We start from the raw sequence: 12,902 nt of genomic DNA on the forward strand, positions 1-12,902 counted from the left end.
CAAAAAAATGTATTTTTTTGTTTAAGTCAACCCGCGTTGACATAACTTGTATATAATCTATATATTAATACGATAACATAAATTTTGTCTCCGTTCGTTTGGCGATTCTACCGAACCGATTTCAAAACCAAGAACACCGTTGGAAAGGCATTTTTCCGTAGATGAGCATTTATGAGAGATGAGTTTTTATGGTTTCACAATTGGCTGAAAATTACGGCCAAACCCGACGTTTAAACATTTTCGTATTTGTGTATAGATGTTGCTGCAACATGTTCAATTTGACATGTTTCGCATGTTGTTTCACTTCACATTTGAAACTAAGCTTTGAAATAAAGATAAATATGAAGATGAAGAAATAAATGATAACGATGAAGTCAAAAAAAAGAAGGCAAAAGTGAAGATAAAGACGAAAATGGAGACAATGACAGATACATAGAATTAGGGTAACTGAAAGGTTGAATTTATGAAGTGAAACTTCATTAGCGGCAGTTGGTTGGTTGGGAGTAAATTGTCAAATTCAAGGGGAATAATGCACATAGAAATGGTTCTCAGTGGTTTAGCGGTTTGAGAATAACGAAGATCAAAGTAAATTTAAACACTTTAAGGTAAAGGTGAAGAGGAAGAGGAATATGCAAAAATAAATATAAATATGAAGAAAAGGATGAGGATGAAGATCGATATTGTTATGGATATAAAACTCGATATTTTTATCGATATAATAATCGATATTGCTATCGATAAAATAATCGATATTATTATCGATACTGTTATTGATTAAATAGCCGCTATTGTAATCGATATAATAATCAATATAATAATCGATATTGTTATCGATACAATAATGGATATTGTTATCGGTATTATAATCGATTAAATCGATTTAGTCATTTATATTGTTAACGATATGTACAATAATCGATACTGATGATTGTTATAATTATCGATGAATTAATCGATTTTACAATCGTTGTATTTTTCTATATGTTTATGGATATTGTTATCGGTATTTTTATCGACACAGTTATCAACAGGGTTATCGATATACTAATCGGAACATGGAATGTGATCACATTACATGACATCACATCACATTTTATCTCATGATATTACATCACATAATATGATATCACACGACTTGACATAACATGATATGACATCGTATGACATGACATGGCATTACATGACATGGCATCACATGATATGACATCATATGGTATGACATCATATGACATGACATCAGAGGATATGACAACACATGACATGACATCCTATCACATCACATAAAATCACGTTACATCTTATCACGTCATCGCACCTCATCTCATCTACGTGAATAGAAAAAGAAAAGGATATAAGCAAAGATGTGAAAGATAAAAACAAAGATGAAGACCAAGGTAAAGTTACCGATTTCAAAAACAAAAACACCGTGGGAAAGGTAATTTTCTGTAGATGAGGATAGTTTTTATTGTTTCGAAATTGGTTGAAAATCGTCGTTTAAAAATTTCCATATTTGTGTAGGGTTGTTTTTGCAACCTGTTCAATTTAAGCTGTTTCGCATTTTGTTTTACTTCGTATTTGAAATTAAACTTTGAAATAAAGATAAATATGAAGATGAAGAAAGAAGTGGTAACGATGAAGGCAAAAAAAGGCAAAAGTGAAGATGAAGACGAAAATTGAGATAAAGGCGAAAATGGAGACAATGAGAGATACATAAGAATTAGGTTAACAGAGTTGAAATTTTCCGATAGGAATCGAAATAAAATCAGCCATAAAGGTTACTGAAATTTATCGAATCATCGAAGTTTATAATTATCGAAGTTTATCCATGCTTATTAAGTTATCGCAACGTATCGAATTGCTCAAACTGATCAAGGTTTACTGAGTTGTCGAAATTTATAGACACAGAAACTTAGTTGTCCAAGTTTACGGATAGTTATCGAGCTATAAAAACGTGTGGGATTATCGAAATTTGTCAAGTTAAAGAAATGTATCAAGTTATCGATATTTATTGAATTGTCATTATTTATAGACTTAACGAAATTTATCGAGGTGTCGTAATGCATGAAGTTCTTTCAACTTACAGAGTTATCGATAATTATTGATCTACTGAAATTGGTTGGTTCAACGAAGCGAAGTTTATGGAATTTTCAAAATATATCGATTTATCGAAATTTCAAGGTTATTTAAGCTTATCGATATATCACTGCTTATCGAATTTAATCGTCTTAACAGAGTGTAACGAGTTATCAAAATGTTTAGATGGTTTTTGAAAAATGTGGAGATGTCAAAAGTAAAAATTTATAAAGGTATCCAAAGTTCTTACAATTTTGAGTTATCGAAATTTATCGAGCCATCGAATTTCACAGTTATCGAAATTGGTCGAGTTAAAGAATTTTGTTGAGTTATCGAATTTTAGTGTTCTTGAAATTCATCGAACTATCGATATGTATCAAATCATTGAAATTTATCGATAAACTTGAATGTATCGGGTCAATTCCAAGTCCTGCCGAAGTCCTCCAAAGACCTTCTCAGATAAAAACAAAATTTAGTTACGTTTTAGCAGAAGATTTTCCGGTTAGTTAATTTGTACCGTATAAGTTTTGCTACGTGTTAAGTTAGAAAACCTCTCCAAGGCTTCTAAAACTAGAACAAGTAATTTTTAGCAAAAAAAACCGACTTCAACTCCCATATAAAAAAAAAATATATATATATATCTCATGATCCACTGATCGGATCTCAACCAGATTAGTATGGGACCACCTCTACAGACTCTACCTTTCCGATGCAAAATGAATTATCGAAATCGGTTGACGTGGTCCAAAGTTATGCGGTAACATACATAAAAAAAAAAAAAATATTCCGTCGAACTGATAACCTCCTCCTTTTTTGGAAGTCGGTTAAAAACTGTCGAATTTCGACAGTAGCTGGCACTCTAGTTACGCATAAAAACCCTGCTTATCCATCTATTTATATCGCAAAGCTCGAGAACGGCTGAACAGATTTTTTTGAAATTTCGGACACCTACTGCAGACGTTTTAAGGATGGTTATCGGCTAACAAAAATCTCGATATATAAAAGGGCGTGGAACCTCCCATACAAACCGAATTTTTCATACTCCATATCTCTGGAAATGTTCATGGTAGAGTTCTCGAACTTGGTATGGAGATATATGAAATAAATCGCATACTCTTGGCGAAAAATTGGACATATTGGAAAAGGGGGCTTGGAACCTCCCTTTCAAACCGAATTTTTCATACTATTCTGGAAGTATTTATGGTAGAGTATTGGAACTTGGTATGAAGATATATGAAATCAATCGTATACTCATGAAGAAAAATTCGGACTATTTGAAATGGGGGCGTGGCACCTCCCATACAAACGAAATTTTTAACCGACTTCCAAAAAAGGAGGAGGTTATCAGTTCGTCGGAATATTTTTTTTTTTTTTTTTTTTGATGTATGTTACCGCATAACTTTGGACCGCGTCAACCGATTTCGATTTTTGCATCGGAAAGGTAGAGTCTCAGAGGTGGTCCTATACTAATCTGGTTGAGATCCGATCACTGGATCATGAGATATATATATATATATATTTTTTATATGGGAGTTGAAGTCGGTTTTTTTTTTTCTAAAAATTACTTGTTCATAATAAGTATCTCTGGAAGTGTTCACGGTAGAGTACTGGAACTTTATACGGGCGTTGCAGCCCCCCTACAAGTCGAATTTTTCTTACTGCATATCTCTAGAATTGTTCTTGGCAGAGTACTGGAACTTGGTGTGGTGATATACATATGAAATTAATCGCATAGTCATGGAGAAAATATGGAGCTATTGGAAAAGAAGACGTGGCACCTACTATACAAGCCGAATTTCATACTGTATATCATATAACACTTTGTATGGAGATATATGAAATTAATTCCATACTCATTGAGAAAAATTGATCTAAAATATTATTGGTGTTTTACCAAGGTTGCCTCCTGTTTTAAAATTAAATTCAATTAATGTAAATGAATTACTACAATATGGGTATCAAGCAAAATGTTTTTGAAAGGGTTTCAGTTCTAAACTATATTTAGGAGGGTTGCCATCTGTTTGAAAAATTAAATTATCAAGTTAAAGTGTGAAACGTACAAGTAATTTTTAGCAAAAAAAAACCGACTTCAACTCTCATATAAAAAAAAAATATATATATATATATATATATCTCAGATTAGTATGGGACCACCTCTGAGACACTACCTTTCCGATGAAAAAAGAATTATCGAAATCGGTTGACGTGGTCCAAAGTTATGCGGTAACATACATAAAAAAAAAAAAAAAAAAATATCCCGACGAACTGATAACCTCCTCCTTTTTTGGAAGTCGGTTAAAAATTGTTTAGAAATGTTTAGCTTAAACATGTAGAATTTTCTGGGGGATTTGAAGAGGGTTGCCAAATGTTTTAATTCAGACAAAATTATCCTACAAGCTAAATAAGTCATTGCAATATAGGTATTAATCGTAAGAGTATTGAAAAGGCTTTATTTCTAGGCTTCATATGTATAACAGGGAACCACATCTTTGAAAATTAAAATTCAACTTAAGTTATAAATAGGTAATTATAATACATTAGTATATATCACAATATTAGTGTCAGGCGAAAAAGGTGTAAAAAGGTTGCCAACTGTTTAAAAAGTTAAATTCAAACTATTCAGTAATTTCAATCAATTATTACAATATGGGTATCAATCGAAATAGTTTTGCAGGGGCGTCATTTCTAAACTGCATGTAAGTCAGAAAAGGTATCACAGGAGAGAGGTTTAAGAAAGTTTTAGTTTTAAAATATTTTGAAGATGGTTTAAAAAATATAAAATCTTTTGTTTTTGGTATAGTTTAAGTATGTTGAGTTTTATTTAGGCATGTAATTTTTAATGGTCCAAAGTTATGCGTTAACATACATAAAAAAAAATATATATATTCCGACAAACTGATAACCTCCTCCTTTTTTGGAAGTCGGTTAAAAACAAAACTGACTTAAATTCTCATATAAAAATTTGATAGTACCGTTAATTTCTTTATGGCCAAATTACCGGATCTAAGCCAAACTAGTATGGGACCACCCTTGAGGCAACACTTTTCTGATAGAAAAAGAATTATCGAAATCGATTGACGTGGTCCAAGGTTATGCGGTAACATACATAAAAAAATACATATTCCCACGAATTGATAACCTTCTACTTTTTCGGTTAATAAATTAACTTCACCAGCGAAGCGGGTGAGGGTGATCTAGTTTCATATAACTATTTCAAGTTTATTTAATTTTTAGAGTTTGAAAGGCCTTAACAAAATTAAAAAATATGAGTAATAAATGAAAAAGCTAAAAAAAAATTTGGCCGGCCGCGGTATTCGAACTCATCCGCTGCTCACTGACCTTTTAGTAACCCTAACAAAAGTCTAGATTTATTTCATTGCACATGTCTGATAAAAGTTTCTTTAAATTTATTTACATTTAGGGCATTCGCAACGCGTGTTAAGCACTGTAGTACCTTAAAGCTTAAAATTTGTCTATGTAAAATAACGATTAAAATGGTTTTAATGAAAATGTTTTTGAACTGATAGAAAATATGTACATATAACACAGTGCGACAGTAAATTTTACACATAAAAGAAATTAATATATTCGCGAAGTTATGGGTGAGCTATAAATTTAAAACTGCGTGCTTAGTTTTTCTCTCTGACGTCATAATTTTTTTAAAAGGACTTTGAAATTTAAAATATATGATTATTTCGAAAAATTATTTCAAAAATTCGGTGCAATGTAGGATAACAATAAGGGTTCATATAAAAGAAAAAAATCTGCATATGGGTGTCGAAAATGTCCTTCACCAATTTTGTCCTTAAATATCCTTGAAAAATTGCAATATAGTTTTTTTTATTATTGTTTGAGGACTAATATTCGCACGACCTCATCATCAAATTTCGTCCTGGAAACTTTATTAACTTGAAAAGATAAAACTTATTAAAAACGCATTTTTAATACCTATGCGTCCTTGTAAGACAAACATCTTTATTAGTTTAAAATTCTAAAAAGTTTTCTCTCTCATTTGGTACCCATATTGTTATTCTACATTGCACTGATTTTTTTAAATAATTTTCTGAATTAATCATATCTTTAAAATTTCAAAGTCCTTTGAAAAAATCCTGACGTCTGAGTGAACAATTAAAAACACAGTTTTACTATATTTGGCCCATAGTTTCGTGAGTATATCGATTCACGGTGTTATCAATTACAGCGGAGCTCATAAATCGTCTATTACATAGAAAAAATTTAAGACTTAAGATATTGACGCTTAACACGCCTTGTGAATCCCCTAATTATATTATGCGTTGCCCAACGGCTATGTATATTGTTTGTTATTTCGTTTCATATAAGCAATTAACTTATATTCTAAATAGTTGCGTTCGATAACAAAATTAGCCAACACCAGCCAACAATCAAAATCAAGAGAGTAAGCGAAAATTCTCTCCCAAAGAGATGAAAAAGCAAAAAAGTAAACGAACAGGAAATTAGCCATTACTTGCAAAAACCTAAGAAGAAGACACACCAGCTGACTTTGTTTATGTTTTATTTGTAAACAAACTGAAATTCATGTTGCCTCCATAGAGAAAAAAGGAAAGTGAACGTTCAATGTTCGCCAGGAACATTACTAGAAGTAAAAACTAGTTGGCGCTATCATAAAGTCACATAGCAGGCTGCCAAAAAGCATATAAATACCAAAACTCGGAAAATGCAATTTTGTTTGTTTACAAAAATTGCAACCATATGTTTTGTGATCATATGTTTTCGTGTTGGATAATTTTTGCTGACTAAAATTTTGCCAGTACAAAATGAACGCTTCTCTTGCATCAAAATGAACGCTTGCTCTCTCAATTTTTGTGTGTTGGATAATTTTTTGTCGTTATCGAACGCCATCCAGTAAAAATTTGGAAAAACTATTACAAATTTTTGACTTGTCGAACGCACCTAATATAAACTACATCGGAACACAGATGATTTTTTTCAAAATGTTTTGACGAACGCGTAGCCTACCGGCTAAATTTTTTGTGGAGTTACTTTTTCGTGCAGGTAAAATCGCTCTAAATATGAACCGACCATATATCGATACCGGAGTGGAAGATCAACCTATTCGGCCGCCAGTTCAAAAACGCCCTATCCCAGAAAACCTTTCGAGAACGCCCTAATTCAGAATTTGTTTGAAAAACACGTTATCTCAAAATTTGATTAAAGAACGCCCTATCTCAGTTGCCAATTCAAAAACGCCCTATCTCAGCACAATCAAATTCTGAAGTAAGGCATTCTTAAAAAGTTTTCAGAGATAGGACGTTTTCGAACTGGCTGCCGAGATACTAATCTTCCACGCAGATGTACATATGCAGGTATTGAAATACATATGTATATACACCCCCGCGTCACCCGTAAGTAATATACATTCCAAATATGAACCAAATCAGACCAAAAGTACAGGGTTTTCAAATAACTCGACCCCTGCGCCACCTACGGGATTAATTCACTCTTCACGTCCTCTAAGCGCCGTAAAGATTATGAGCGAGACAACAACGGAGGCCCTACGTTCTTCTTACATCACACTGTGCAGTGTTGTCTCATCGAAGATTTATGACCGCAGGGACACCACCTTAGAATATCAGTGTATAGTCATCCGGTCAGGATAAGTCGAGCTAGAAATTTTAACGGTGAATTTACATTGAATCTCCCGGGTTAAAGTTACACGTGCAGCGAAAAGAAGGCTGCACAACCTGCTAAACCTAGTGCGGCTATGCTTTAACCAGGTATGAGCTCAAGCAGTACATAATTGAGAAGTCAAAGGCCTCCAAAGTCATTGACGCCGACGGCCACTCTTATCATTCAAGAAGACTTTTATCACCTTATAAATCTCCTTTGTACAGATTTGTGAAGAAAGTTTTTGCCGTTTTACCTCACCCTGACTCCCACTACGCGTCAACGTAGCTTTCGTTAAGTACACAGATATCTTTTAAGAAGAAACTTCGAAGCCAAGAAAAAGTTGTGGTTATATTTTTTATTCAGTTTACAATAATAACATACACTACTGAATAACAATTTTTAACAACATAACCAGGCAAGTGTGAACAACCCAATTGTTTTTACTCATATGTGATAAATCAAGGCGAATTCATATAAGATGGTGTTTCCAGACAGAGTTGGGCAAAATTTATTCGAATGACGAATAACAAATGAATAAATTGTGTTTCTTGTTATTCGTAGATAATAAATAATTTTGTTTATTCAAAAAAAAATTATTCGAGTGACGGATAAATTATTTTATTCGTTATTCGAATAATTATTATCTTCATTAATTATTCGAATAACGAATAAAATAATAATAAAAAAAGTAATTTATGTATATAAATATGTACACACATTTATGTATAAAATGATAACCGTTTTCGTTGTTACGATTTAACTCAAACCCCTGGATAGATTTAAGTCAAATTTTCGGAGGTTATTCCCTGCGCATTAAGTCCTATTAAAGGCTACTAGAATACTCCTTGGTGGCGATGGAGCCGAGTTATTTATAAAAGCCGTATTTATGAACCGATTGCGTTCGAATTCAAAATGTGTTCTTCCTGCATGATGAAAAATACTTATGCGAAAAATGGACCCGCTAGGTGGCGCTGCAGTTGAGTTATTTATTTATTGTACAATCAGGTTGCAATTCATAATGGTGCTGCTGTCGAAATCATTAGAAACCCCATATGTCTGCACTACTTTGTTTTTTTTTTGTTTATATTATACGAATTTACGATGTCTTCGTCATACACCCTAAATGCGACCTTGCATCTACCTCCGCTTGATGAAATTGCTCGGACGGCCATTGCTGCAGCAGTAAGACTCAAGGAAACCAGCTCTTGGATATTTTAAAAGTGGCGAATCAGCAAGGAAAGTTTCGACCACATCCTTCCAAGAAAGACCACTGTTGGTATATCAATGGTCAAATTTTACATCGAGGATTTTTGGCTCTCTTATAATAGAAAACGCACATCTGTGCTCTTGAGCTTCCTTATAAGGACTTGTGTAGGCCTAGATGACATAAGACTAGAGGTTGACGCATCGGACCAATGTTGTAGTTGCAAGATCATAGAAGAAGATTACGCACGCTTAGAAAAGATCTCACAAGTGGAAACAAGACCATCGGTAAAGCTCATGATATTGAAAGGGATTTTTTCTTGCATATAGCATCAGAGCGCTATTTTTTTGGCAGAAATATGTGTGAGAAGAGTTCTGTTCTTTAGTTGTTCAACCTAAATTAAGAATTTTTACTTTACCCATATTTGGTTTTCAACGCTATTCTTGCATTGGCCAACGCAAAAAATCTTATCAGGGGCCGCGAAACCAGAGAGGATGGGCTACTATTCTTGATAAAATAGTAAACAGAATTCAGCTAACTCACAATCCTTGACAATAGAAATAAAAGTAAAAGGTGGCTCAATGTGTTAAAAATGAGTTTTTATTCATTATTTAAAATAACGAATAAAATAACGAATAAATTATTCGAAAGCAATTTATTCACGAATAATTTATTCGTGAATGAGTTATCTGCGAATAATTATATTACGGATAAAATTTTATTCGAATAATTATCTAAATAACAATTTATTCGAATAACGCCCAACTCTGTTTCCAGAGCAGCTGTATTCTCGCCTCGGTGGTTCTTAATTTCAAAATGATGTATTTGTGATAAATCTCACTGTCATTGCATTGTCACTGCTATCATTTTATATGAATACGCCTTGGGAAAGATTGTATTTTTTTGATTGTATATTTCATACACAAAACTGGGCTCAAATCATGGAATCCGTGATCGAATGAAATTCGTTTCGCATCGAAAGAAATAAAATTACAGCTGTTTTCACTCAAATTTAATTTAAATTGAAAAAGCAAACTCGCTACCGAATGCCGTAATATCAAAAAGAAATTTCGATTCGAATTGGATTCGATCACGAATTACTCTCCACTTCAAAATTGTTTCATTAAAATTAGATTTGAAATGCCCGAAGTTTGCAGACCATTAATTTGTCAGTCTCACTCACAATTTCACTTTAATTTGGTTATGGTCAGAGTTAACTTTTTATTTTTAACCGACTTCCAAAAAAGGAGGAGGTTATCAGTTCGTCGGAATCTTTTTTTTTTTTCTTTTTTTTTTTATGTATGTTACCGCATAACTTTGGACCACGTCAACCGATTTCGATAATTCTTTTTGCATCGGAAAGGTAGTGTCTCAGAGGTGGTCCCATACTACCCGTTCAGTGGATCAAGAGATATATATATATATATTTTTTTATATGAGAGTTGAAGTCGGTTTTTTTTTTGCTAAAAATTACTTGTTATTATATTTAGGTGTGCTCGATGACAAAATATGTTTACACTGCGTTCATTTAAATCTGTTTGCTTTCTTTCCGGAAAATATTGGCAAGTATTTTGACTTTGTTGGTAAAAATTGTAGAAAACAAGTAATTTTTAGCAAAAAAAAACCGACTTCAACTCCCATATAAAAAAAAAAATATATATATATATATATCTCATGATCCGCTGATCTTAACCAGATTAGTATGGGACCACCTCTGAGACACTACCTTTCCGATGCAAAAAGAATTATCGAAATCGGTTGACGTGGTCCAAAGTTATGCGGTAACATACATAAGATTCCGACGAACTGATAACCTCATCCTTTTTTGGAAGTCGGTTAATAAAATGGAGCTAAAAAGGTGGTAGATCTACCAACAAAGTGGTAAGGACCGTACACTGTACTGACGCCTGCACAGAGTCTTACCTTTTATCATAGTTACAAAAAACGGCAAAGTTTTTTTACCACTTCAACGAAAGAGGTCAAACTGCAATTAGGTGTCCACGTGGCATTTAGCGCTATGGGTTATGTAATTCTTACGCTTTCATTTATTTAATTTACGCTTAGATTTAACGCTTTTACATTTTAGTTCCACCAAATATAACACCAAAACCAAAAGAAAAGCAAAATAAAACTTATTAACATTTTAAACTGGTTAGTTAAATTTACGGAAAGCATAAGAAAACCAAGAAAAAATTACTTACCCTCGTATCCCTCATTATCGTGAATTTCCCGCGCAGGACCAACAATGTTCTCCTTACCCTCAAGCACAGCCAACAAACACTGATGGATGCATATATATTGCTGTTCCGTTTGCACCATCCAAACACGTTCTAGAAATAAAGTTGGTTAGAAAAATATTCTCATATTATTAAGATAATAAAATTATAAAATGTAGTACCTTTACGCATGGCATAGACTATACCGAAAATATCGACAAAATCGGACGTCTTTATCTGCTGTAGAATACGATCGAGTGTGATGAATGTGCCGGACCGACCTACACCAGCACTACAGTGCACCACTATAGGACGTTGATCGGTGCCAATACGATCCCGGAAGGCACGTACGAAACGAACCAGAGTTTGTGGAGGATTTGGCACACCGAAGTCAGGCCAAGTGGTAAAATGGAAGTGACGCATTATGCGCTGCTCGCTGCCCTGTTGGGTAACATTTCAGAACATACTTGATTGTAAAACTACGAATTTAGTAATTATTTAAGAAACTTACCCTGCACAGCATAAACTCGGTCATTACCCAGTCGGCATAATGACTGTCATTCAATATTTGCACTTTGATGTCCCCATAAAAGACTGGTACCGTGTCATTTGGCCAATACTGATCGCACTTCTCGCGTCCCTTCTCGAAGCAGCGAGTCAACATTACAATGGCACGCGAGTTACTCTCCCAACACATGCGCCAAAAGTCGTCGCGAGTCGAATGCAGTGGGCCTTGTGTGACAATGAATTCACGTGGCGAGTTATGACCCGGCACATAATTTGCATTGATATAATCGGAGCCCTCATCATCGTCCACAGGTTGCAGCTTGAAGCGGGAGTGATCATAGGGAAGAATGTTGGTAAAGCGGTTTTTAGGACGATTGCATGGCAGATCGGCGAATGTGCATGGCTGATCGCGACCTATATGCTTTAATTCTTCGAATTCCTCACTAAAGCGGAAATCGGAATCGGCCGACATGAGCCGATAGTGTTCAGCGAAGTTCTTTATCAAAACTGGTCGATTTTGTTCGATTACGCTGTCTGGCAGAGACATGTTGTCGTTGGCACGAGAGTCTTTAGTGGCTTTGCGGCAACTGTTGCGGCGACGTTTGAATACAAAAAGAGTGATGAGTAATACAAATATGATGGTAAGTGGCACGGTGATGGCAACGATCAGCGAAGTGTTGTCTTGATCTGTGAAGAAGGAAATACATATGTGCTGAGTATGTACATAAGAAAACGTAGGAATTTGAGCATAGTAAATAAAAATAATAAACATTAAAGCTGTGTGCGGCTTCGCCTGACCTATAGTATACTCACCAGGGGAGATTAATAAATCTTTTAGTAGAATGTGTAAGACATAGTATAAATTAAAGAGGAAATTCGTAAGCAAACCTCAGTGCACTATTTCATAAGCTCCTTCCTTAATTTCTATGTACTCACCTGTTTGAATTGGGAAGCTGTAAGCAGTGTCCGTAAATTTGTCGGGTGCTGTGAATGCTCTCACTTTCACCCTGTACGTAGTACCAGATTTCAGCGGTCCATTGCAGTAGCCTATTTTCCGGTTATCACAATTTTCTGTTCCAATAGTAAAGTCCTCCACGGATCGATTTTCAAATGGGTAATATGGATCGATTGCCTGATATGGCAGCCATACACTATACGATTGTACGTCATGCCAACTGGGCATCTCCAGTCCTGAAGCATTTTTGGTGTCATCCTCGGCGACGATAATTGTGTACCAGCGAACCTTAAATGAA

At 34.4% G+C, this 12,902-nt stretch overlaps 1 protein-coding gene across 3 annotated transcripts in view; it reads right to left on the reverse strand.

The window, feature by feature from the left end:
- Positions 1 to 12,902, reverse strand: part of LOC118734033 (tyrosine-protein phosphatase 10D) — a 451,470-nt gene that overhangs the window by 14,821 nt on the left and 423,747 nt on the right. For 2 of the 3 annotated variants that reach the window (XM_036463726.1, XM_036463724.1), the window contains exons 10-14: positions 12,586 to 12,892; positions 12,463 to 12,480; positions 11,654 to 12,336; positions 11,325 to 11,583; positions 11,128 to 11,256 (exon numbers count right to left, since the gene is read on the reverse strand). In XM_036463726.1, coding sequence (XP_036319619.1) covers positions 11,128 to 11,256; positions 11,325 to 11,583; positions 11,654 to 12,336; positions 12,463 to 12,480; positions 12,586 to 12,892 — 1,396 coding nt within the window. The remainder of the gene's footprint in view (positions 1 to 11,127; positions 11,257 to 11,324; positions 11,584 to 11,653; positions 12,337 to 12,462; positions 12,481 to 12,585; positions 12,893 to 12,902) is intronic. The other variant, XM_036463725.1, reaches the window with a different exon arrangement.

Source organism: Rhagoletis pomonella, unplaced genomic scaffold (assembly GCF_013731165.1).
Source record: "Rhagoletis pomonella isolate Grant_MI unplaced genomic scaffold, Rhpom_1.0 Rhpom_scaffold_00002, whole genome shotgun sequence".
NCBI lineage: Eukaryota > Metazoa > Arthropoda > Insecta > Diptera > Tephritidae > Rhagoletis > Rhagoletis pomonella.